General features: G+C 45.2%; 1 protein-coding gene across 2 annotated transcripts in view; it reads left to right on the top strand.

Annotated features, from left to right (window-relative positions):
* The first annotated feature begins 277 nt into the window (after window positions 1-277).
* Window positions 278-25,172, top strand: part of PPP3CA (protein phosphatase 3 catalytic subunit alpha) — a 418,818-nt gene continuing 393,923 nt past the window's right edge. Inside the window, exon 1 of one of the 2 annotated variants that reach the window (XM_038769130.1) lies at window positions 278-1,113. In XM_038769130.1, the coding sequence (XP_038625058.1) occupies window positions 1,056-1,113 (58 nt within the window). In that variant the 5' untranslated portion in view covers window positions 278-1,055. The remainder of the gene's footprint in view (window positions 1,114-25,172) is intronic. The other variant, XM_038769128.1, reaches the window with a different exon arrangement.

Raw genomic sequence — 25,172 nt, 5'->3', positions numbered from 1 at the left:
GAGGGAGGGGGAGAGGGAGAAAGGGGGGAGAGGGAGGGAGAAGGAGGGGGATAGAGAGGGAGGGAGGGGGAGGGAGGGAGAGGGAGGGAGAGGGAGGGAGGAGGAGGGGGAGGGAGGGAGGGAGAGAGAGAGAGAGAGAGAGAGCGCGGGCGGGGCGGGGGGTGGTGGTGTCGGGAGCCCGGCTGACAGTGAGTGACGGGTCTCCGGAGCCAATTGTCCAAGGAGGGCCACGCCAGCCGCCCCCACGGCTTAGTGGGCGGGCCGGGGGACGCCGACCGCCACCGCGACCAGGAGGAGGAGGAGGGAGCTGGGGCCAGCCAGCCAGAGCAGGGAGGAGGAGGAGGAGGGTACGTTGAGCCTGGGACTGTGCATGTAGAGCTTAGAAAGAAGAGACGCGGGGAGCGACAGAGAGACACGGAGAGGAAGAGGGATATATGCAGCAGTAACAGCAAGAGCAACAGTAGCAGCAGGAGGAGGGATCTGCAGCAGCAGCAAACCACCACCCCCGGGTTGCAGGGGCAGGTCCAGCCGGTCCTGGGGGGGGAGGGGGGGAGGACAACTCAGCCTTTTGGGTGCTGACATTCCCCCCGCCGCTCCCTCCCTCCCTTTCCCTGGGATTTCGGGGGGGACAGGCTGTGGGCTGCCTCCTTTATACGACCAACCCCCGCCGCCGCCGCCCGCATTTTGGGGGGTGCATTTATCCTCCCTGCTGCCGCCCCCCAACCCCGGCTCCCCGAGAATAAAAAGAAGAACCGAAAGGCGTGACTCGAAAATAAATAATCATTAAAAAAAAAAAGCCGACAACAACCCACACATAACACCACCCAGGGGAAGAGGAGGAGGAGTGAAGGAGGAGGAGGAGGAGGAACGCGGAGGAGCGGGCAGGAACTTTAAAGCCAGCCCCGAGCTCCAGACCGGTGCTTGGCAGAAGCGACGACAGCGGCGACAGGAGGCGGTGGCGTGTGTGTCGCCGATCGGGCTGGGTGTGAGTGCGAGCGTGTGTGTCAGTGTGCGAGCGGCCGAGCGGCGCATCGTCCCAACTCCGGCTGCTGGAAATGTCCGAGCACAAGGCAATTGATCCGAAGTTATCGACGACGGACCGGGTGGTGAAAGGTAAGCCCCCTCCCCCTTTTTCCCCCCGGACCGCAGGCAACCCGGTGTGGGTTTCCTTCTCCCCTTCCTCCTAGGATGTTGTGCAACTCCGCTCCCCGCCCCTTGCGGACCCCGGCCTGGCCCGTTCGGCCCACTTGGAGGGGGGGTCTCCGATGGAGCAGCCGGGGGGAGAGGGAGGCCTGCGTGGAGGAGGAGGGAGGGGAGCCTGGCCGGGTGGAGCTAGTGGGACAGAAATAGGAAGTGTCCGGCCGGCCCGGGAGGGTGGGGGGCTTGCCCGGGCCGGCTTGGCGGCTTCCCCCGCGCCCCTCCCCCGCGCTGGGTGGTAGCCAGGAGGCTACTGTGTGGACGCGGCCGGATTTCCCCCCCGGCTCGTGGCGCTGGAGGGATTTTTGTCGCTGCTCCACTGCCGCAATCCGCCCCTCCCCCGCCACCGCACAGGGGAGGGGGCGGGCCGCGGAGACAGAGAGACACAGAGATACGGAGAGACGAAGAGAGACGGGGGGGCGGGAGCCAGCCAATCACAGTCCCAGCTTCCCCGGGTGGGCGGGGCCGGAGAGTGGGCGGGCCAATAGGGAGGCGGGGCCGGAGGCGGGGCCGGAGGGCGGGCGGGGCCCAGGGGGCGGGGCCGGGCCAACCCCGGAGCTGCTTTGGGGAGTCCCGTCTCCTCCCCCCTACACACACACACACACATACGCACACACTCACTCTCCCTCCCCCTGCCTGGTTCCTGGCCCAGTGTCCCGGGCTGGGGGGCGGCCGGGTGGGCCTGGAAAGAGCGGAAAATTGAAGCTGGGCCCGATCCCTAGAAAGCAGTGCCCACCGCGGTCCTCGAAATAGCGACCACGTTCAGCCCCGAGCCCCGTTGGTGTGGCCAGGAGCTTGCACGCACCTCCCGGCTGCGTGCATTTACCGGCTGCGTGCACCTCCCGGCTGCACGCATTTACCTGCCGCATGTACCTCCCGGCCTGGAGGGAATGGCGAGCAATAAGACACTTTCCCCTCCCAAGGTGATGACTTATTTCGCATCCGGCCTGTTTGGGTGTGAGGTGCCCCGGCAGCAGATCCACTGGGCGTAAAGATCCGCCCGGGAGACAGCGGCTGAGAACCACCCCCTCGAGGCTTGCCTGGATTTTTTTTTTTCTCTTTAAAGATTTCCATTTCGCTGCAAAATGAGGCCTCGTTCCTCTTTTATGATTAACCGCACGAGTCGGTAAAATGCAGGCATCCCTCCTGCGTTAACTGTGCTTGTATTTCAAGTCCTGGTAAATGCATAAATATTTAGATTCGCAAGGGGCTTACTGTGAGAGTATTATAAGTTTGCACAGAGATACCGAAATAATTGTATTCAAAGAGCTGTATTTTTTTTAATAAAGGTCCCTGATAACAGTATGAATCTCATTGTTTGTGCCCATCAGATGGAAAACGTTTTCCTCTGCTGTTTGGGTATTGATTGATTTTGGGTATGTGATTTTTGACAGACATTTCCCTATTGCAGGCCTCAAATTTCACATGATCACATTTTAATGACACGTTTACCATTAAATGGCTTGCATTAGTTTATCTACTGGAAAAAAATATAATAACCATCCCTGAAAAAGTTCCTTGGCAGTGTACTTTGTGCGCCTCAGTTTTGTCACACATCTATTTTTGTATAGTTATTTTCCCCACCACTCGAACACAAGCCTGGGTTTGTATTCCCGAAAATATGACTGCTATATTTCTGCACAACTTTATGTGAATATGGATAATCTACTGACAGTAAAGGGAGACTCATTCCTAAATTCCATTGGACTCTACCTTACTGTGAATTCTTTTTAGATGATAGCAAAAAGTTGGATGGCTTCATTCTGGCTTCAGAGCAGGCCAACATACTACTGCTGCTTCTCTTACCATTTTATGGAAGACTCAGCATTAACGGTTTAGAAATTACTTGGGCACATTTGATTTAAAGTGTTATTAAGTTGTTCATCGATACGCCTTTTAGTTGCAGTCGCGTTGGATGTTCATTATTGTATTTCATTTGTTAAATCTTTTTGTAGGCCACCAACTTTCCCCCGAGGGAGGGAAAAAGTTTATTTGGAAACTAGCGGATATGGTGTATTTATAAACATCTTGAATTGCCTTGTGCCTATTATAGCCTTTTCAGCTATTTTTCTTTTTTAAGTTCCAGTGGATTTATTCATCAAGACTTTATTACACGTTAATGGTTATAAAAGACATTTGGGTGCATCAAATTCTTTATTTCTTTGCTATGCACTTAACAGGATTTCAGTGCTTACATGTAGAATTTGGGAAGATTAATTCTTATCAGGATTAAATCCCTGAGCCTATCATATTCAGCATTAAATTACTTTGAAAATGCTGTTGATGGCATGCTATTTTGTTTTTGTTTTCGAAAATATGCTATTTAGAAACTGAGAGTCTGATTGTGGCTGTGTTTGTAGTAATAATACAATGTAATTATTGTCTTGATTTGCATTTGCAGAAAACCAACTCTGGCAAGGCAGGTCGTGGTTAATAATCAAAACGATAGTATTTTGCCATTGATCTGGTTTGTGTGCGGCGGTGCTCGGTGTGCAGAGTTTATCAGAATTTTAACCCATTAAAACGTTTAGGGCATGATGGGAAGGATGAGTGATTCTTTAACCGAGAAGAAACTTAATCTGAATCGGAAGTAGCTACTTAACCGAAGATGGAGAAGATTAACTGTTTTCAATGGACTTTTAGCACAGTTTGAAGGAAAAAAAACTCCTAACACAAATGGTGATCAGATTAGTTTTTGGAGTTAAAGAGGAGTGCAGGTTGATGCCTTTATTTCTGCATCGGTTAATGGTTTCTCTAAGGCCCTGTGTGGAAGTGGTCTATGGAGGTGTCCCACACAAGGTTCTGATCACTTATTGGTGGCAGAGATTTGTTATTTGAAGTCTGACAGCTAGCACAGTAGAAGATACCCTGTGAAATGTTGGCAGTCTTGAAATCGAATGGATATTTCTTCACATTGTGGGGGGAAGAAAAAGGGAGCTGAATTCAAGAGGTTTTGATTTCACTGTCCTCTCCATAACACCTGGCAAGCATCTGCATAGGTTCCCTTATTGATTTTTAACCAAGGGGGTGGATTTTATGCCCTATTTGCTTAAAGATGGTTTCCCTCTGTGAAATGTTGATTTTTGTGAATTATCCTTTATGCCTATTTTTCCTAGGAGTTGTTTTCCTTTGCGATTTTACCTAGGCCGGTTTTGATTTAGGTTTAAACCATTTCTCAGTCATTTGCAATTCTTCTTATTGACCTTTTATTTTTATTTTTTAATTACTTTTTGTTTGTTTCACAGGTAGGTGCTGTTAAACTAGATATTACTCCTTGGCCTTTTTTTCCCTGTCTTTACTGTCTGCCTGGTGCAAGTTTCCCCATTTCGTATTGCTCTATCCTCTACAGCTAATTTTGAAACTAATGTAGACAAAGAAGTCGTATGTGGCCTCATTAGAAAAATGTTCTTTTAGAGGTCAAGCTAAATTGTAGCCAGTCTTTTTAAGTCATGCCTCTCCTCAGTGTTCTGGAAATGAAGATAATTTTGTTTTTCATAACATCTTTCCAAGAATGTGGTACGATCATCTTACTGTGGTTCGCCAACTCCGCCGGGTGTGGATTGTTATCGTGGAGGAAATGGAGGTGAAGAGCTTAGTTGCCGAGGAACATACGCGTCTGCATTAGCCAACTGTGACTGGAACTCAGATCTCCTGATACGGAGGCCTTGGTTAGCGATGCGTGTGGTTCATACCATTTTAATTCATCCAGTCGTATTTGAGTGCTGACTGTGTGCCAAGCACTGTACTAAGCATGTGGGACAACCAACAGACATAATGGTGCTGCTTTCTGAGACAGTGTAGCCCGTCAACAGCCACACCATTTTCAAACTGGAGGGCCACTCCATAATTTGGGGGAAGCCATGTGAAAATGGTCTTCCCTATTCCACTGGAAGATAGATACTTCTTCCACAACATTTGCTGAATCTGCTCCTTCCCCTCCACCCAAGGAGCTACTTCCCTGCATCAAGCTCTTCTCATAGCATGGTTAAGCAGCCTCACTAGTCTCCCTGCTTCCAGGGTTTCCCCCCCTTTCAGTCTGTATGGCAAACTGCTGCTTGGGTCATCTTATCTAAGTATTGTTCAACCAACACCTTTACATGCCCCCAAACCCTTAGTGACCACCGCCATCCCACTCCACTCCAAGGAAAACCTCCTCACAGTTGACCACAAGGTAACTCGAGACTCCACCTTTCCCTGTTGATTCTCTTTACCTCCTACTCCCCAGCTTGCAGTTTTCTCTCCTCCCCAAATCTCTCTCTCCTTCTCAGTGTATCTCTGTATGACCGTGAGCCCTGTGTGGGACCCTACTAGCCTGTATTTACCCCAGCACTTGGTACAGTGCTTGGCACATAGTAGGTGCTTAACGAATACCACAGTCATTATTGTTATTGTCTCATTCTCAGTTCTCCCTGCCTCTGACTCCTCGTTCAAGCTGTTCCCCTGTTCTGGAACTCCTTCCCCTGTTCTGGAACTCCCTCCCCTCACAAATCTGACCCTCCAAAGCTCTCCCATCTTCAAAGCCTTACCAAAATCCAGCTCATTTCAGGGAGTTTTTCCCAGTTAATTTGCAACATCCTACTGACATTAACCCCAAAGTCATCCTTAGCATTTTTTCAGTCAGTCAATCAGTGGTATTTATGGGGTGTTTACTGTGTGCAGAGCACTGTACAATGTAACAGAGGAGGTAGACACATTTCCCGCCCACAAGGAGCTTACAGTATAGACAGGTTAAGTGACAAGCCCCAAATCACACAGCAGACAACTGGCAGAGCTAGGATTAGAACTTAGGTTGTCTGACCCCCCAGACCTCTGCTCTTTCCGCTAGGCATGCTGCTGCTATCGGACTGTGGTTGTCGCCAACAAGGGCAGATCCAGATTGCTTCTCCATTGCTCTGTTTTGTCTGCCTTCCTCACCCTCAGGAGACACGTAAATTCCTCAAGCATAGCGAATGTGTCTTAGTACAGTGTGTCACTTACTTAACATTCAGTGCTCAGCAAAGACCAGTGCGTGATTATCCTGTGAGAGAACCCTACTGTTTGGAAGGGAGAAGGGAATTTCTGAGTCTTAGGTTCGTTAGACCTGTGTCTTTCAGGGCTGGATTGTGGCTAGATTGCAAACTCCTCTTTTGATCTTAAGCTCCTTAAGGGCAAGTGTCATGCCTATTAATTATTTTGCATCCCCCCAAGTGCTTAGTAAGATACAATACTCAGCATTGTAGGCTCTCATTAAATACTAATTGTATTTTTTTAAAAAAATTTTAATGGTATTTGTTAAGCACTTACTGTGTCCCAAGAATGGTACTAAGCCCTAGGGTAGATATAAAAGCTAATCAGTTTGGACACAGTCCCTGTCCCACATGGGGCTCACAGCCTTAATCCCTATTTTACAGATGAGGTAACAGGCACAGAGAAGTTAAGTGACTTGCCCAAGGTCACACAGCAGACAAGTGGCAGAGCTGGAAATAGAACCCAGGTCCTTCTGACTTCCAGGTATGCTCTCTCCACTAGGCCATGCTGATTGACTCATTGATGGTGAAAGCTGACAGTGGGTTTTGAGCTTGTTTAGTCATTTACGGACTGAATTTAAACGGTCAACCAGTGCTCTTGTGTAAGTAGTAATAATATTTACTCTGTGTAAAGCACTGTACTAAATGCTAGGAAAAATTCATGGGTGAGTATAAGATACAGTCCCTGGATCACCAAGGGCTCACTGTTTAAGAATAAGAAGAGAGGACGGGGCTGCTTTTAGGTAGGACAGATATGAGGGGAATTGGGTTTGAAGAGTCATTGAGTGTAGTTTAATTCTTCTGTGTAGTTGGGCTTAAAACCAGAGGTTACCTCCCTTTATGAGGTGCATAGATAAAGGCTCAATTGTCATGGAGAAAGAAAGATCCAGTACCCCACCAGTCGCTTTATAACTCGGAGAGACAAGGCAGCAATGACAGTTGCAATCCGAGTAAAGGTTAGGGGCGAGGCTGCGTGATTTCTTGGGCATCCCATTTCCTTAGAGCACTAGAGTTTCAGCTCCTACTAGACTGCTACTCAAGTCAAGGCAACCACTTGGGGCCGGACTGGAGTTTGGTCATTTTTTCTGATCGTTACTCTCTTTGTCCACTTAACTCTGCTGATTTGCTTCAGCTTGGAGAGGGAAACCCTGCTGTTCTTGAAAACCACATCCAGTTTTGGTTTCACTTTCCGAGTGGCCCCAGCCCATGACAAGGGAGACAGACAGTGTGCAGATTAATAATAATAATGATGATGATGGTATTTGTTAAACACTTACGATGTGCCAAGCTCTCTGCTAAGTGCTGGGGTGGATACAAGTGCTTAGTAGAGTGCTCTGCACACATAGCGTTTAATAAATATGATTGAATGAGAGACTGAATGAATACAGTAGAGAAGCAGAGTGACTCAGTGGAAAGAGCATGGGCTTTAGAGTCAGAGGTTATGGGTTCAAATCCCAGCTCTGCCAATTGTCAGCTGTGTGACTAGGCAAGTCACTTCACTTCTCTGGGCCTCAGTTACCTCATCTGTAAAACAGGGATGAAGACTGTGAGCCCCCTATGGGACAACCTCATCACCTTGTAACCACCCCAGCACTTAGAACAGTGCTTTGCACATATTAAGTGCTTAATAAATGCCATTATTATTATTATTATTATTATTATTATTATTATTATTATTATTACTATTATACAAGCAAATGGGGTTGGACACAGTCCCTGTCCCACATGGGGCTCACAGTCTCAATCCCCATCTTATAGATGAGGTCACTGAGGCCCAGAGAAATGAGGTGATTTTCTCAAGGTCACACAACAGTCATGTGGCAGAGCCGGGATTAGAGCTTTCTGAACCCCAGGCCCGTGATCTATCCACTACACCATGCTGTTCAATTCATTCGTATCCCTGGAATGGGAGACAGCATTGGGCCAAAAGAGACATCTAGGATAGAGTCAATCAATCAGTGGTATTTATTGAGCACTTACTCCGTGCAGAGCTCTTTATTAAGCATTTGGAGAGTACAGTAGAACTGAGTTGGCAAACACATTCCCTGTCCAAAACAAGCGTACAGTCTAGATGGTAGAAAAAAACCTATATCCCATCATCCACCTCAAAGTACATCATTACCCAGACTGCTTTTGTGATTCTGAATCCACCGTCAACCATGCTGTTCAATTCATTCCCATCCCTGGAATGGGAGACAGCATTGGGCCAAAAGAGACATCTAGGATAGAATCAATCAATCAGTGGTACTTATTGAGCACTTACCGTGTGCAGAGCGCTTTATTAAGCATTTGGAGAGTATAGTAGAACTGAGTTGGCAAACACGTTCCCTGTCTAAAACAAGCTTACAGTCTAGATGGTAGAAAAAAACCTGTATCCCATCGTCCACCTCAAAGTACATCATTACCCAGACTGCTTTTGTGATTCTGAATTCATTCATTCATTCAATTGTATTTATTGAGCACTTACTGTGTGCAGAGCACTGTACTAAGTGCTTGGGAAGTACAAGTTGGCAACATACAGAGACGGTCCCTACCCAGCAGCGGGCTCACGGTCTAGAAGGGGGAGAGAGAGAACAAAACATATTAACAAAATAAAATAATTAGAATAAATATATACAAATAAAATAGAGTAATAAATATGTACAAACATATATACATATATACAGGAGCTGTGAGGAGGGGAGAGAACACTTGAGCCCCCAGTACCTTTTCTCACTCCTGCTTCAACTGTGAGGCCCCTGTGGGACAGGAACTATTCTTTCATTCGTTCAACCATATTTATTGAGTGCTCACTGTGTGAAGAGCACTGTATTAAGCGCTTGAAAAGTTCAATTTGACAGTAGAGACCGTCTCTACCCAACAATGGGCTCACAGTCTAGGAGACTGACCTGAATTATCTTGTAACTTCCCCAGCACTTATTACAGTGCTTTACACATAGTAAGTGCTTCAAAAGTATCACAGTTAATTTAAGGGCATGGGCATTGGACTCTAACTGATCGAACTAGGGGACATCCAGCTAAAGTGCATTTACTGTGTGGCTTCATGATGGATTTTGCTAAAAGCCAAAAAAGTTCCCAATATTCTTCATTCATTAAGTCATTCAATTGTATTGATTGAGTGCTTACTGTGTGCAGAGCACTGTACTAAGTGCTTGGGAGGTACGAATCGGCAACAATCAGCTTCATGAACTTCTTAGGAAATTTTGGTGACTTGAAAATTCAAAAATACAACAAAACTGGGGATAGCTTGGTGAATAAGAGAGTCAACGGGGCCTTATTGGATCCTAAAGCTCATTGTCTGCTTTCTCTTGGAAGTTGGCTACTTCAGTTAAAATGGTTTTTCCTTAGGCTGGCAGTGACTCAACTGAGGTTTTCTTTCTGTTTTTGGTTGCTTTGCAAGAGTGAATTTACACGACATTTTTTTCTTCTTCCTGAAACTGTACAGGATAATCATAGCGTTGTCCAATATTTTCTGTTAGCTACAGATCACAAAACATATTTCTGAGTGGAAAGTGGCTACTGAAAATATCTGCGCAGTATATTTCATGTGTATTCATACAAATATATGTGTGAGTATGGTATGTGGAGATCATTGAGAAAGTGCTGGAAGCTTTTTTTTTTTCTACAACTGTGAAAATGAAGCTGACTGAAATTACTAGAAAATTGACCACCGGGTCACTGCTTCTGTTCAAGGCTGTTAATTTGAAGACTGAATTAACTATGTCATCGTTCGTCTGATAATTTCCCATCTACTTTGACTATAGAGATGTCGAATGTGAAATGTTCAATCAATCAATCATATCTATTGAGCGCTTACTGTGTGCTGATCACTGTACCAAGAACTTGGAAGAGTATAATAAGTAAGAGAAGCAGCGTGGCTTAGTGGAAAGAGTATGGGCTTGGGAGTCAGAGGTCATGGGTTCTAATCCCAGGCTCTGCCACTTCTCAGCTGTGTGACTTCGGGCAAGTCACTTAACTTCTCTGTGCCTGTTACCTCATCTGTAAAATGGGGATTAAGACCGTGAGCCCCACGTGGGACAACCTGATGACTTTGTATCTACCCCAGTGCTTAGAACAGTGTTTGGCACATAGTAAGCACTTAAAAAATACCATCATTATTACTACAATATAAAAAAGTAACAGACACCTTCCCTGCCCACAGCAAGCTTACAATCTAGAGGGGGGAGATAGACAGTATAAAGAAATAAATGAGAGATTTGGACATAAGTGCTGTGGGGAGGGGACAGGGGATGAATAAAGGAAGCAAGTCAGGGCAACACTGAAGGGAGTAGAAGGAGAGGGCTTAATCAGGGAAGGCCTCTTGGAGGAGATGTGCTTTCAATAAGGCTTTAAAGGTGGGGAGGTCTGTTGAATGTGCAGATGGAGGGCATTCAAAGCCAGAGGCAGGATGTGGGCAAGAGGTAGGTGGTGAGATAGACGAGATGGAGGTCCAGGGAATAGGCTAGCAAAGCTAATGTTCAGAGCTCCTTTGTGGAAAAACCAAAGAGTACACAGCAGAAGGTATTAATGGATATAAATTGTATTTGTTTCTTTGCTTTATCTCCTGAAAGTCTGATCCAAAATGTGCTTAGGTTTGGTAAATAAATGATCCCAAGATTAATCAGAAATGGGCAGTTTTACTTATTGGTTAAGTACTGCTGAAAAAATTTTTGGGCGATTAATTTGTATTCATAATTGAATGAAGAATAAAGAGCCCTCAAATTTCTAGGTGTCTTTTTAATGTGCCCTGTTTAGTCAAAGAGCTTGAATTGCTCTCCCGTCTAAGATCTCATCTATCCTCATGACATCTTTGACTGAGAGGGAATGGCAAATGGCAATCTTTCCATTTTACAGATGGGAAAAGCAAGGCTCAGAGAAATGAAAATCACTGTCCAAGGCTTGTTATCGAAGCAGATACCAAGGTGGTGGTTTCACCAGGAGTAATTGAATTCTAAATGGGGCAATATACTCTCTGTTCGTGTGCCCAAACCATCTTGTAAATGGAAGCTTTAGAGTGAGAATTGTGTATTTTCTTGTTTTTCGTATTAAGGGGCTGGAGCATGCGTGTTTCAGATTCTCTGATAGAAACATGAGAGAAATTAAAATAGTCTGAAACTGTTTTACAGTATCAATGTTTTAGTGGTTTTAGGTTTGTGGAAGGCATTTGTGTCTGAGAAGAATCCGCCCGTTGTGCTGAATAATTTCTCTTTCATTTTGGAAGATTCTGATGCTGTTTTGTTTCTTTTCGAAACTGGTGCCGCAAAAGCAAATGAAAGAAGCCACACATTTCTACAGTGAAAGCCACTTCAAGGAGCCTTCATGTGAAAGACTTTGAGAAGAGTTGCGTGGTTACATGCTTAAAATTTCAGAGCAAATATGAAGAGTTCGAGTTTGATGTTTTTTGTTTTTTATTACCCATTGCTGGGTTGAATCATTAGGTTCATATTCTGTGTACTTTTTAATAATTGCTGTTTAGTAAAGCAAATGGAAAAAGGAAGGGAATATTTCTTCCTTTTTGCAAAACAAGTGAATGGGTGAAAAGTAATTTTCTTATTCATATGCTTGGTAAGCACACTCCCTTCCAGACTGAATGAATTTCAGTTTGTTCTGAGGCATTCTTCTGTTGCACTGGTCAGGCAGTACATGAAGGAAGATAAAATGTTGGCCCTTAATTTCCAATGCCTAAAACTGCGGTGTCCCCAGTTTCATCCTGTAGCCTGATTTTGTGAAGTGTGGGAGGATTCTTAATATGAAAGATCTCTCCTTTACAATGTGCCACATATCAAGTGCTGAGTGGTGTTGAGGTAATTATAGGCTCATGGGATCTACACATACCCTAGCCCACCTGGGGCTCAAAGTTGAAGGGTGGTGAGGGAGAACTGGTATTGAATCCCCATTTTGCAGCAGAGAAAACTGAGGCACAGATAAGTTGTGTTTGGCCACAACACACAACAGGCAAGGTCACACAACAGGCAATTTATGGGGTAGGTATTAGAACTCAGGTGTTCTGTCTTCCAGGCCTGTTGTCTTTCCACTGGACTATGCTGCTTGTCACCTGATCCTTTTTTTTCCTCAAAGATATGGTTATGTGCATTTGGCCCATTTGATCCCTTCATTATTAAAAGAAAAACAAAACAAAGAATTTCGTAGGGCTCTCTTTCCAAAATGATTCAGGAGTTTTATGTTTAACTTATGTTTTACCCACCGAGAACTTTAAGTTTCTGTGTCGTCTGGAAAAACAAAATATTTGGGTGGCAGTTTGGGGGTTCCCTAACTTTTCTTCCTGCCGAAATGACCCCCAAAGCCACTTGTAAGATGGCTCAGAGCCCCAAGTTATGTTGGACTTGGGTTCTAATCCTGACTCTTGTATGCTGTGTGACCTTGGGTAAGTCACTTCTCTGTATTATTTTGTTAGTATGTTTGGTTCTGTTCTCTGTCTCCCCCTTTTAGACTGTGAGCCCACTGTTGGGTAGGGACTGTCTCTATATGTTGCCAACTTGTACTTCCCAAGTACTTAGTACAGTGCTCTGCACACAGTAAGCGCTCAATAAATATGATTGATTGATTGATAGGGCACGGGCCTGGGAGTCACAAGCTTTGCTGCCATTTGTCTGCTGCATAGGGTTAGGGCAAGGGCCTGGGAGTTGCAAGGTTGCTGCCATTTGTCTGCTGCATAGGGATCCGCCAAGCTAGCTCTCTTCCTCCCTTCAAGGCCCTACTGAGAGCTCACCTCCTCCAGGAGGCCTTCCCAGACTGAGCCCGTTCCTTCCTCTCCCCCTCATCCCCCTCTCCATCCACCCATCTTACCTCCTTCTCTTCCCCACAGCACCTGTATATACGTATATATGTTTGTACATATTTATTACTCTATTTATTTATTTATTTATTTTACTTGTACATATCTATTCTATTTATTTTATTTTGTTAGTATGTTTGGTTTTGTTCTCTGTCTCCCCCTTTTAGACTGTGAGCCCGCTGTTGGGTAGGGACCGTCTCTATATGTTGCCAATTTGTACTTCCGAAGTGCTTAGTACAGTGCTCTGCACATAGTAAGCGCTCAATAAATACGATTGATGATGATGATGATTGATAGGGCACGGGCCTGGGAGTCACAAGGTTTGCTGCCATTTGTCTGCTGCATAGGGTTAGGGCACGGGCCTGGGAGTCACAAGGTTTGCTGCCATTTGTCTGCCTCATGGGGTTAGGGCACGGGCCTGGGAGTCACAAGCTTTGCTGCCATATGTCTGCTGCATAGGGATCCGCCAAGCTAGCTCTCTTCCTCCCTTCAAGGCCCTACTGAGAGCTCATCTCCTCCAGGAGGCCTTCCCAGACTGAGCCCCTTCCTTCTTCTCCCCCTCGTCCCCCTCTCCATCCCCCCATCTTGCCTCCTTCCCTTCCCCACAGCACCTGTATATATGTATATATCTTTGTACATATTTATTACTCTATTTATTTATTACTTGTACATATCTATTCTATTTATTTTATTTTGTTAGTATGTTTGGTTTTGTTCTCTGTCTCCCCCTTTTAGACTGTGAGCCCACTGTTGGGTAGGGACTGTCTATATGTTGCCGACTTGTACTTCCCAAGCGCTTAGTACAGTGCTCCGCACACAGTAAGCGCTCAATAAATATGATTGATTGCTTGATAGGGCACGGGCCTGGGAGTCACAAGGTTTCTGCCATTTGTCTGCTGCATAGGGTTAGGGCACGGGCCTGGGAGTCACAAGCTTTGCTGCCATTTGTCTGCTGCATAGGGATCCACCAAGCTAGCTCCCTTTCTCCCTTCAAGGCCCTATTGAGAGCTCACCTCCTCCAGGAGGCCTTCCCAGACTGAGCCCCTTCCTTCCTCTCCCCCTCGTCCCCCTCTCCATCCCCCCATCTTACCTCCTTCCCTTCCCCGCAGCACCTGTATATATGTATATATCTTTGTACATATTTATTACTCTGTTACTTGTACATATCTAGTCTATTTTATTTTGTTAGTATGTTTGGTTTTGTTCTCTGTCTCCCCCTTTTAGACTGTGAGCCCACTGTTGGGTAGGGATTGTCTCTATATGTTGCCGACTTGTACTTCCCAAGCACTTAGTACAGTGCTCCGCACACAGTAAGCGCTCAATAAATATGATTGATTGATTGATAGGGCACAGGCCTGGGAGTCACAAGGTTTCTGCCATTTGTCTGCTGCATAGGGTTAGGGCACGGGCCTGGGAGTCACGAGGTTTGCTGCCATTTGTCTGCTGCATAGGGTTAGGGCACGGGCCTGGGAGTCACAAGGTTTGCTGCCATTTGTCTGCTGCATGGGGTTAGGGCAAGCTGGCTCCCTTCCTCCCTTCAAGGCCCTACTGAGAGCTCACCTCCTCCAGGAGGCCTTCCCAGACTGAGCCCCTTCCTTCCTCTCCCCCTCGTCCCCCTCTCCATCCCCCCCATGTTACCTCCTTCCCTTCCCCACAGCACCTGTATATATGTATATGTTTGTACATATTTATTACTCTATTTATTTATTTTACTTGTACATATCTATTCTATTTATTTTATTTTGTTAGTATGTTTGGTTTTGTTCTCTGTCTCTCCCTTTTAGGCTGTGAGCCCACTGTTGGGTAGGGACTGTCTCTATATGTTGCCAACTTGTACTTCCCAAGCGCATAGTACAGTGCTCTGCACACAGTAAGCACTCAGTAAATATGATTGATTGATTGATAGGGCATGGGCCTGGGAGTCACAAGCTTTGCTGCCATTTGTCTGCTGCATAGGGTTAGGGCACGGGCCTGGGAGTCACAAGCTTTGCTGCCATTTGTCTGCTGCATAGGGATCCGCCAAGCTAGCTCTCTACCTCCCTTCAAGGCCCTACTGAGAGCTCACCTCCTCCAGGAGGCCTTCCCAGACTGAGCCCCTTCCTTCCTCTCCCCCTCATCCCCCTCTCCATCCCCCCATCTTACCTCCTTCTCTTCCCCACAGCACCTGTATATATGTATATATGTTTGTACATATTTATTACTCTATTTATTTATTTATGTTACTTGTACATATCTATTCTATTTATTTTATTTTGTTAGTATGTTTGGTTTTGTTCTTTGTCTCCCCCTTGTAGACTGTGAGCCCGCTGTTGGGTAGGGACTGTCTCTATATGTTGCCGACTTGTACTTCCCAAGCGCTTAGTACAGTGCTCTGCACACAGTAAGCGCTCAATAAATACGATTGATTGATTGATTGTATTAGTCAATCAGCCATATTTATTGAGTGCTGAACTGGGTGCAGAGCACTGTACAAAGCACAAGTACGATGCAATGGAGTTGGTAGGCCCATTACCTGCCAACGAGGAGAGTACCGTTTTAGAGGACTGTAAGCAGTTTCTCAGTTTCCTCATGAGTAAAATGGGGAAAAAATACCTGTCCTGCCTCCACCTTAAACAGTGGCGCCCCATGTGGGGCAAGGATTGTTTGATGTTTTTAACGGTATTTGTTAAGCATTTACTGTGTGTCAGACACTTTTCTAAGTGTTGGGGTTGGTACAAGTTTAATTAGGACACTGTCCGTGTCCCACAGGGGGTTCACAGTTTAAGTGGGAGGGAGAACTGGTTTTTAATCCCCGTTTTGCAGTTGAGATCCAGAGAAGTGAAGGGACTTATCCAAGGTGATGCAGCAAGCATTGGCAGAGACAGGATTAAAACCCAGATCCTCTGATTTTCAAGCCCGTACTCTCTCCTGTAGGCCATATTGATTCTGACCTGATTTATCTTGTATCTATTCCAGTGCTTAGTACAATACTCGGCCCAGCCTAATGATTTAACAAATACCAGGATTCTTATTAAGGACGGATTATAGAGTTTCTCTGGGAGTCAGTCCAAAGGTTCACCCCTCAAGTAGCCACCATCATTTCTTGACTCCAGGGAAGCCCCCCTAAATAGCAGTGGGGTACAGCTTACCATTCCTGATTCCCAAAGCTCAGAGGCATTTCTCTCTCTCCCTGTCTGCACTTATTTCAAGGTATCATGTCTCTCTTAGCTGTGTATGTCACCTGTCTAATCACTTGGGTTACTGATCCTAACTGATATTTGAAAGTGGGAATTGGCATTTCGCAACAACACTATTAATTAGTCATTAATTATTTAGTCAGTCATGTCTATTGAGCACTTACTGTGTACAGAGCACTGTACTAAGTGCTCGGGAGAGTACAGTACAACATTCCCTGCTCGCAATGAGTTTATAGTCTCGAGGACTTAGTAATTAGGTATCCGTGGTAAATAAATTCTGGATTCTAAACCACCTTTCCCTTAACGAATATATTCCTCTCAGGGTGAACTTTGCCCTGGTCCCATCCCTGTTGTTGCTGTTCTTAGCTTCTGTTGGAGAAATCTGGGTTTCAGATTTGTCATATTATTATTGTTATTATTATTTTATCCCAAGCTCTTAATACATGCTGTGCACACAGGTGTTCAATGAATACCTTGGATCGATTGCCAGCCCACTTAATCTCTTTCTTCCCATGGACTTAAAAATGGCCTTGAGCCTTCTTCCGCTATTTAATCGAGCCTCACCTCCTTTTTCCAGTCCTTCCCTGATATAGGCTGTGGATCAGGTGAAGCCATCAGAGAATAATAATTATGGTATTCGTTAAGAGCTTACTGTTTTCCAGGCCCTGTACTAAGTGCTGGGGTGGATACAAGCAAATTGGGTTGAATACAGCCCCTGTCATCATCATCGTCATCATCAATCGTATTTATTAAGTGCTTACTGTGTGCAGAGCACTGTACTAAGCGCTTGGGAAGTCCAAGTTGGCAACATATAGAGACAGTCCCTACCCAACAGTGGGCTCACAGTCTAAAAGGGGGAGACAGAGAACAAAACCAAACATACTAACAAAATAAAATAAATAGAATAGATATGTACAAGTAAAATAAATAAATAGAATAATAAATATATGCAGGTGCTGTGGGGAAGGGAAGGAGGTAAGATGGGGGGGATGGAGAGGGGGACGAGGGGGAGAGGAAGGAAGGGGCTCAGTCTGGGAAGGCCTCCTGGAGGAGGTGAGCTCTCATTACTCTATTTATAAAATAAGTAGAGTAATAAATACGTACAAGCATCTATAGAGGTGCTGTGGGGAGGGGCAACAGAACAGTGCTTGGCACACAATAAGCGCTTGCCCAGTGCCATCATCTTTGTTGTTGTCCTCAGTGTTCTGAGGCACCGTTGATCGTGTGCCAGGCGCCGTCCCGTGTGGGGCTCACAATCTCAATCCTCATTTTACAGATGAGGTAACTGAGGCACCGAGAAGTGAAGTGACTTGCCCAAGGTCACACAGGAGAAAAGTGGCCGAGCTGGGTTTAGAACCCATGACCTTCTGACTGGTATTCATGCAGATTGACATTCCCTTGGGGATGGGAGGTGAGGGGATATTTAGGAGTAAGTAATTTCCTGTTTCAGAAATTTCTGAGCTCCCCCCGGCCCATCTCTTTACTTGGGGTTTGCCTAGCTCTACCATCACAGTTGCTGGTGTGTATGTAAATGGAGAGGACCATGCCTGTGATGAACTTTACTTTATTAGGGAATTGGCACTAGCATTTTCAGTCATTAAAGTTCCCTTGAAAAATCTCGATTTATACAATGCCTCTATTTAATAGAGGCAGTAGAGGAAAATCCAGCATGGAATAGGCTTGGCATAAACTCTGTCCTTCTACAAATATGGTTATACAAAGTCTGATGATCTAAATCGAAAAGCAGCGTGGCTCAGTGGAAAGAGCACGGGCTTTGGAGTCAGAGGTCATTGGTTCAAATCCTGGCTCTGCCACTTGTCAGCTGTGTGACTTTGGGCAAGTCACTTAACTTCTCTGGGCCTCAGTTACCTCATCTGTAAAATGGGGATTAAGACTGTGAGCCCCCCGTGGGACAACCTGATCTCCTTGTAAACTCCCCAGCACTTAGAACAGTGCTTTGCACATAGTAAGCACTTAATAAATGCCCTTATTATTATTACTGAAAGGAGGCAAAAACTACATCATTAAAGGCCTCACTAAATGACCCATGTAAGAACATAAGAAATAATAATAATAATAATAATTGTGGTATTCGTTAAGTGTTCATTATGTGCCAGGCACTGTACTAAGTGCTGGACACGGTCCCAATCCCCATTTTACAGGTGAGGTAACTGAGGCCCATTGAAGTGAAGTGACTTGTCCAAGGTCACACAGCAGACAAGTGGCGGAGTCCACGACCTTCCGACTCCCAGGCCCATGCTCTAGCCATTTGGCCAGAAATGCCTTAACTGGGTCAGTCCCAAAGTCACAGACACAGGATAGTTGGGGGAAGCAGGTGAGGATTGCCATCTTCGATCTCTAGCCTCTCAGGGTAGGGGATGGAACATGCAACACTGTTGGTCTCCCATGACCGGCACCATCTTCAGGAGGAGCCCTCTCGCCTCACCTCAGTGGATCAGGGGTTTGGTGTTTGCCCTCTTCCCATTCGTCATGATTCTGTCGCGATCATTCTGTCAATCAGTAGTATTTATAAATCCCTGCCCTCAGGCTGCTCCTTTCCAGACTAATCAGGCCTGAGCATTCAACCATATTTACTAGCGTTTTCTGTGCGCTGAACACTGTATTAAGCACTTAAGTCCATGAATGAAGGGTAGGTGTGGACTGAGAGACATTTCTGCCACATTTCTAGGTAGCAGAATGTAAAATCCTGGTCCACTTGAGACTTTTGAAGAAACCAAAGAACGGCAGTTTTAGTGCCTCTTAAGAAACAACCAGGATCTATTTTCTGGGCGTAGGTTTTTTTTTATATCTTTTCCTTTTGACTTCTAAGGGAGAGAATATCCAGGATTCAAAGACCTACATATTATAATTGTTTAGATTTTAATTTAATGTTATTAGGCTTCCAGAAAGCCTTCTCCAATTAATTTCTTTTCTCATTACCCTCTATTCTTCCCTCACCAGCCCTTCTGTGCCACCTAACACTTGAGTAGTACTTAGATGAGCATATGTTTAGACTCTAACCTTGTTGTGAGCAGGGAACGTGTCTATCCAACTCTGTTATAGGGCTAAGTACAGTGCTCTGCACACAGTAAGCATTTAATAAATACACTCGATTAATTGATCAATCTCCATCCTCTATTATGTCCTCTTATTAGTCATTTATTTAGTGTCTGTCTCTCCGGCTAGAGTGTCAGCTCTTTGAGAGCAGGAATCATGTCTACGTCCCAAGCGCTTAGTACAGTGCTGTGCACACAGTAAGTGCTCAATAAATACGATTGAATGAATGAATGTCTACTGATTCTGTTGGACTCTCCCAAACAGTACAGCACAGAGTAGATGCTCAATAAATTACTGTTGATTGATGCAGTGACGGAGAAGTACCAATCAGGAATCTTAATAGGATGGTCTAAGTACATTCATTTCATTAGGCACTTTCTCTGGCTAGAGTGGATAACTAAGCCATATTTAGGGGTTGAGGTGGAATAAGCTACTCAGGATCCTTCCACCCATGTAGAGAAGCAGCATAACAGTGGATAGAGCACAGGCCTGCGAGTCAGAAGGTCATGGGTTCTAATCCTGTCTTCGCCACTTGCCTTCGTCTGCTTTGTGACACTGGGCAAATCACTTTACTTCTCTGTGTCTGTTCCCTCATCTGTAAAATAGGGATTGAGACTAAGAGCCCCACGTGGGACAGGGACTGTGTCCAATCTGATTTGCTTGTATCTATCCCAGTGCTTAGTACAGTGCCTGGCACATAGTAAGTGCTTAACAAATCCCATTATTATTATTATTATTATTATTATTATTTACCAAGTAGTGAAAAGTGCTCAAAATTGATTATATTTTTGGGGCATCCTCATTTTGTGTCTCTTCTATGAGAGAGACAGAGGTGCATTTTCTGTCCTTTAGAGAAATAAAAAGTACACATCCTATGAAGATATTTTGCCTTCATTTGGGCCTCACGGAATAAAATGAAGGGACCTGTCCAACTTCTTATCTTGTTTCTCCCCCAGTGCTTAGTTCAGCGTTTGGTACAAAGTAAGCCCTTAGTAGGTACCATAATTGTTAGTATTAAAAACCCTCTCAAGCCAGTAAGCAGGGTGCCATATGATTGTGGGGAAAGGGAGAGGAAGGGGGAAGTTGAGGTGCTTTGGCTATAGGGGTTCCCTCTACTCAGCATTTTTTATTATTTCAATGTGCAAGTCATAAAAGGAAGGAATGTGCGTGTTGGCTGTTGCTGTTTTTGGAAGGTACTGCTTCATCCTCTGCTGGTTTTTTTATGGTATTTGTTAAGCCCTGACTCTGTACCAGGCACTGTACGAGCTAATCAGGTTAGACACAGTTCAGGTCCCACATGGGGCTCACAGTCTTAATCCCCGTTTTACAGATGAACTAATTTAGCACAGATAAGCAAAGTGCCTAAGGTCACAGAGCAGATAAGTGGCATTCCTGAGATTAGAACTCAGATCCTTCTGACTACCAGTCCCATGCTGTAACCATTAGATAATGCTGCTTCTTTGTTTGGATAGGTGTGAGAGGGGTGCGGAAAGTGGGAGAGGTAGGATTGAGGAGACCGAGGCTTTAAATTCCGGGCGAACTTTCTGCTCTCCCTTCTCCCTTCCTGGATTCCCCACGGTCTAATTAGAAAACTTTAGAAATATCCTCTCCTTCACTATGATCTGTGTGTCCAGAGGATTATAATGAGAGCTGATATTACCAAGCATTCATTACTTCTACAGAGCACCCTGAAGAGTACTTAGTGAGAGACCACAAACACTGTTGTTAAAACACTGTTATGAACTGAAATATGTCTGAATAATTATAATAATAATTATGGTATTTGCTAAGTGCTTTCTGGGTGGCAAGCACAAAGAGGTTGTGTCCCACTCTGTAGAGATTTTCATCGCTAATTCAGACTCAATCAAGCTTATTTGAGTGCTTACTCTGGGTAGAGCACTGTACTAAGCCCTGGGAGAACAAGAGAGTTAGTGTCCCATCCATCCTATCTGGTCTTGATTTCTGCATCAGCTTCCTTGCTGACCTCCTTGCCTCCTGTCTTTCCCCTCTCCAGTCCGAACTTCAGCCTGCTGCCCGGATCATTTTTCTGAAAAAAATAAAATAAAATAAAATGCAGGCCATATTTTCCCAGTCCTCAAGAACCTCCAATGGTTGCCCGTCCACCTCTTCATCAAACCAAAACTCCTTACGGTTGGCTTCAAAGCACTTAATCACCTTGCCCCCGCCTATCTTATCTTGCTGATTTCCTAATGCAACCCAGCCTTCTCACTTTACTCCTGTAACATCAGACAACCTACTGAACATCGATTTTGTCTATCTCACTGCCCATCCCTCACCCACATCCTGCCTCTGGCCTGGAGCGCCCTCCACATTCGACAGACGTCCACCCTTCCCTCCTTCAAAGCCCTATTCAAATCATATCACCTCCAAGAGGCCTTCCAACTAGCCCTCAATTCCTCTACTCCTTCTCCCTCTGCAGTGCCCTTGCATTTGGACTTATACCTTCAAAGCACTTGATATTCACCTCATCCTCAGCTCCACATCACTCATGTACATATCCTTATTTTATTTTAGTGCCTTTCTCCCCCCTAGACCATAAAGCTCACTGTGGGCAGGGAATGGGTCTGCTAATTCTGTTGTACAGTAAAGTGTTCTGCGCATAGTAAGCGCTCAATAAATACATTGATTTGAACATGTCTACCATGACTAAAGATACCTGCATAAGTGTGATGGGCACACAATTATACTATCTAGGCAATAGTAGTAGTATTTATTAAGTATCTGTTGTGCATCATGAACTGTATTAAGCACTGGGGTAAAATGTTTTAATAATAATAATTATTATTATTATTATTATTATGGTATTTGTTAAGCACTTACTATGGGCCAAGCATTGTGCTAATTGCTGGGGTGGATACAAGCAAATTAAGTTCGACCCAGTCCCTGTCCCCATGTGGGCTCACAGTCTCAAACCCCATTTTACAGATAAGGTAACTGAGGCACAAAGAAGTGAAATGACTTGCCCAGGGTCACAGAGCAGACAAGTGGCGGGGCTGGGATTAGAACCCATGACCTTCTGATTCCCAGGCCCGTGCTCTATCCGCTAGGCCATGCCACTTCCTTTTATTGTTATAGCATACTGTCCCAAGTGCTTAGTACAGTGCTTTGCACACAGAAAGTGCTCAATAAATATGATAGAATGAATGAATGAATGAAATTAAATCTGGGCAGAAGGGGCTGGTGACAGACAAGTCCAGAAAGACTAAGCAATAAAAACATAAAAGCAACCAAAAGGACAGTGGCACGAATAAAATAAGTACTGTGGCTCAAGGAGCAGAGTTTCGGGCGCCTCGTGGCTTAGATACCACCAATCATGACCTGTAGCCGTGGCCTACCCAACGTTTGAAAAGCTGAGAAGGCCTCATGCCGCCTATAGTTTCTCCGCCTTGCCGGGCTGCGGGAGCTGTTGGAAAGTCTTAATGACCCGGGGCCAGTCATCTCCAGCCCAGTGATAAGGGAGTGTTTAGATCTCACTCTGATGCTGCCTTAAGGGAAGTAGCAATTAGAATCGGAAGGTAAGCGTGGCTTTTGGCAGATGGTTGGAGTTTGGTGCCAATAGGGCATCAAGGTTCTTACCAAGGTGAAGGTCTGTTAAGACTCTAAAGCTATGGTGATATCTAATCTAAGATGGTCCCTCATCGTCCAAAGATTACCAACTGTGACATAGTAGAACAGTTAATCGTCAGAGACAGTGCTCACTGTGACACAGCTCCACTGGGTAATACCTGAGAGGAGAATGGATGGCAGCAGGGTATCCAAGCAACTGCTAAATGGTGTGCTGAGGACGTGCCCATGCAAGTCTGGAGGGCAGACTAAATTAAAGACTCAGAAAAATACAAACAGTGTGATATACTGAAGGACTGCTTTCATTCATTCGTTCAGTCGTATTTATTGAGTGCTTACTGTGTGCAGAGCACTGTACTAAGTGCTTGGGAAGTACAATTCAGCAGTAGAGACAGTCCCTGCCCACAGTGTTCTCACAGTCTAGAAGGGGGGAGACAGACATCAAAACAAGTAAACAGGCATCAATATAAATAAATAGAATTAGAGATATATACATCTATGCACAAGTGCTGTGGGGTGGGGAGAGGGTGGGTAGAGCAAAGGGAGTGAGTTAGGGTAATGTGGTGGGGAGGAGGAGCTGAGGAAAAGAGGGGTTTAGTCTGGGAAGACCTCTTGGAGGGCTTTGAAGAGAGGAAGTGTGATTGGCAGATTTGAGGAGGGAGGGCATTCCAGGCCAGAGGTAGGACGTGGGCCGGCAGAACAGGCGAGAAGGAGGCCTAGTGAGAAGGTTAGCACCAGAGGAGCGGAGTGAGTGGGCTGAAGTGTAGACGGAGAGAAGGGAGGTGAGTTAAGAAGGGGCAAGGTGATGGAGAAGCCAATAGTGAGGAGTTTTTATTTGAAGTGGAGGTTGACAGGCAACCACTGGAGATTTTTGAGGAGGGGGAAGTGACGTGCTCAGAACGTTTCTGTAGAAAGATAATCTGGGCAGCAGAGTGAAGTATGCACCCAAGTGGGGAGAGTCTGGAGGTTGGGAGGTCAGAAAGGAGGCTGATGCAGTCTTTCAGGCGGGAAAGGATGGGTGATTGTACTAACGTGGTAGCAGTTTAGATGGAGAGGAAAGGGCAGATCTTGGCGATGCTGTGAAAGTGAGACTAGCAGGCTTTGGTGACCAATTGGATATGTGGGGTGAATGAGGGAGTGGAGCTGAGGATGACACCAAAGTTGCGGGCTTGTGAGACGGAAAAGTCAGGGAGAGGACAGGGTTTGGGAGGCAAAATAAGACCACTTTAGCAAATGGACCAACCTAGCAGGTAGTAGTCTGATGAAGTTTGCCCTCTAGGAGTGGAGACTTTGTAAATACCAGGATTCCAGGAGAAAAGCTCCAAAATAGAGACAGGCCCTATGTGAGGAAACAGCCAGTGTTGTGTAGAGAGCCACACATAGTCACGTGCATGGATAAAATTCCTCTTAGCATTAGTAGTACCATCTTGGTCAGATTTTAACCTGCACTTGGTTCACCAGGACCTTTGGTTTAGTTATCTTAATCATCATTTTTATTATTATTATTATATTTAAGTCTTTACTAAATGTCAAACACTGTTCTAAGGAATGGGTTTGATACAAGTTAATCAGGCTGGACACAGTCCCTGCCCCACATGGGGCTCACAGTCTGTTTTATTTATTCTCTGTGATGATTTGTATTAGAGCCTCCTTAGGGAAAATCACTCAGGTGCTCTATACTTCTAATAACAATAACTGTAGTATTTGCTGAGGGCTTACTTTGTGACAAGAACTGAAGTAGATAATCAGTCAATTAGTGGTATTTGTTGAGCGCTTACTAAGTTCTTGGGAGAGTACAATACAACATAATTATCAGGTATGCTCCCTCCCCATAACGAGCGTAAAGTCTCAATGCAAGATAATCAGGATGGGCAGTCACTGTTCCACTTGTGGCTCTTGGTATCAGTAGGAGGGAGAGCAGGCATTGAATCCCCATTTTACAGGTGAGGAAACTGAGGCCCAGAGAAGTTGTCACTTGGCCAGTGCCATCAGCAGGCAAGTGGTGGATGTGGAATTAAAATCCAGGTCTCCTGACTCACAGGCCTGGGCTCTTTCCACTAGGCCATGTTATGTCCTTATTGCTCAGCAGTTTTCCACAGTAGTGACAGATTCGTATTAAAATCAGTGGCTTTATTTTCACAAGCCTCCCTCATCTTCAATCTCACAAATAAGTTGAATTTGTCGGGTTATGACTCTTTCCTAAAATCAACTCCCTATTTCTCTTCTCCCATTCCAGTTGCTTCAGCCAAACAACCACTTTAAAAAACTCATTCTGAAAATTTTAATGATACCTGTAACATAGATATTATCTCTTCTCAGTATACAAAACAGCTAGAAACACGTAACCACCTTCCT

The sequence above is a fragment of the Tachyglossus aculeatus genome, chromosome X5 (assembly GCF_015852505.1).
Source record: "Tachyglossus aculeatus isolate mTacAcu1 chromosome X5, mTacAcu1.pri, whole genome shotgun sequence".
Classification (NCBI taxonomy): Eukaryota; Metazoa; Chordata; class Mammalia; order Monotremata; family Tachyglossidae; genus Tachyglossus; species Tachyglossus aculeatus.
Note: the sequence above shows the minus strand (reverse complement) of the source record. Positions and strands in the feature narration are given on the sequence as shown.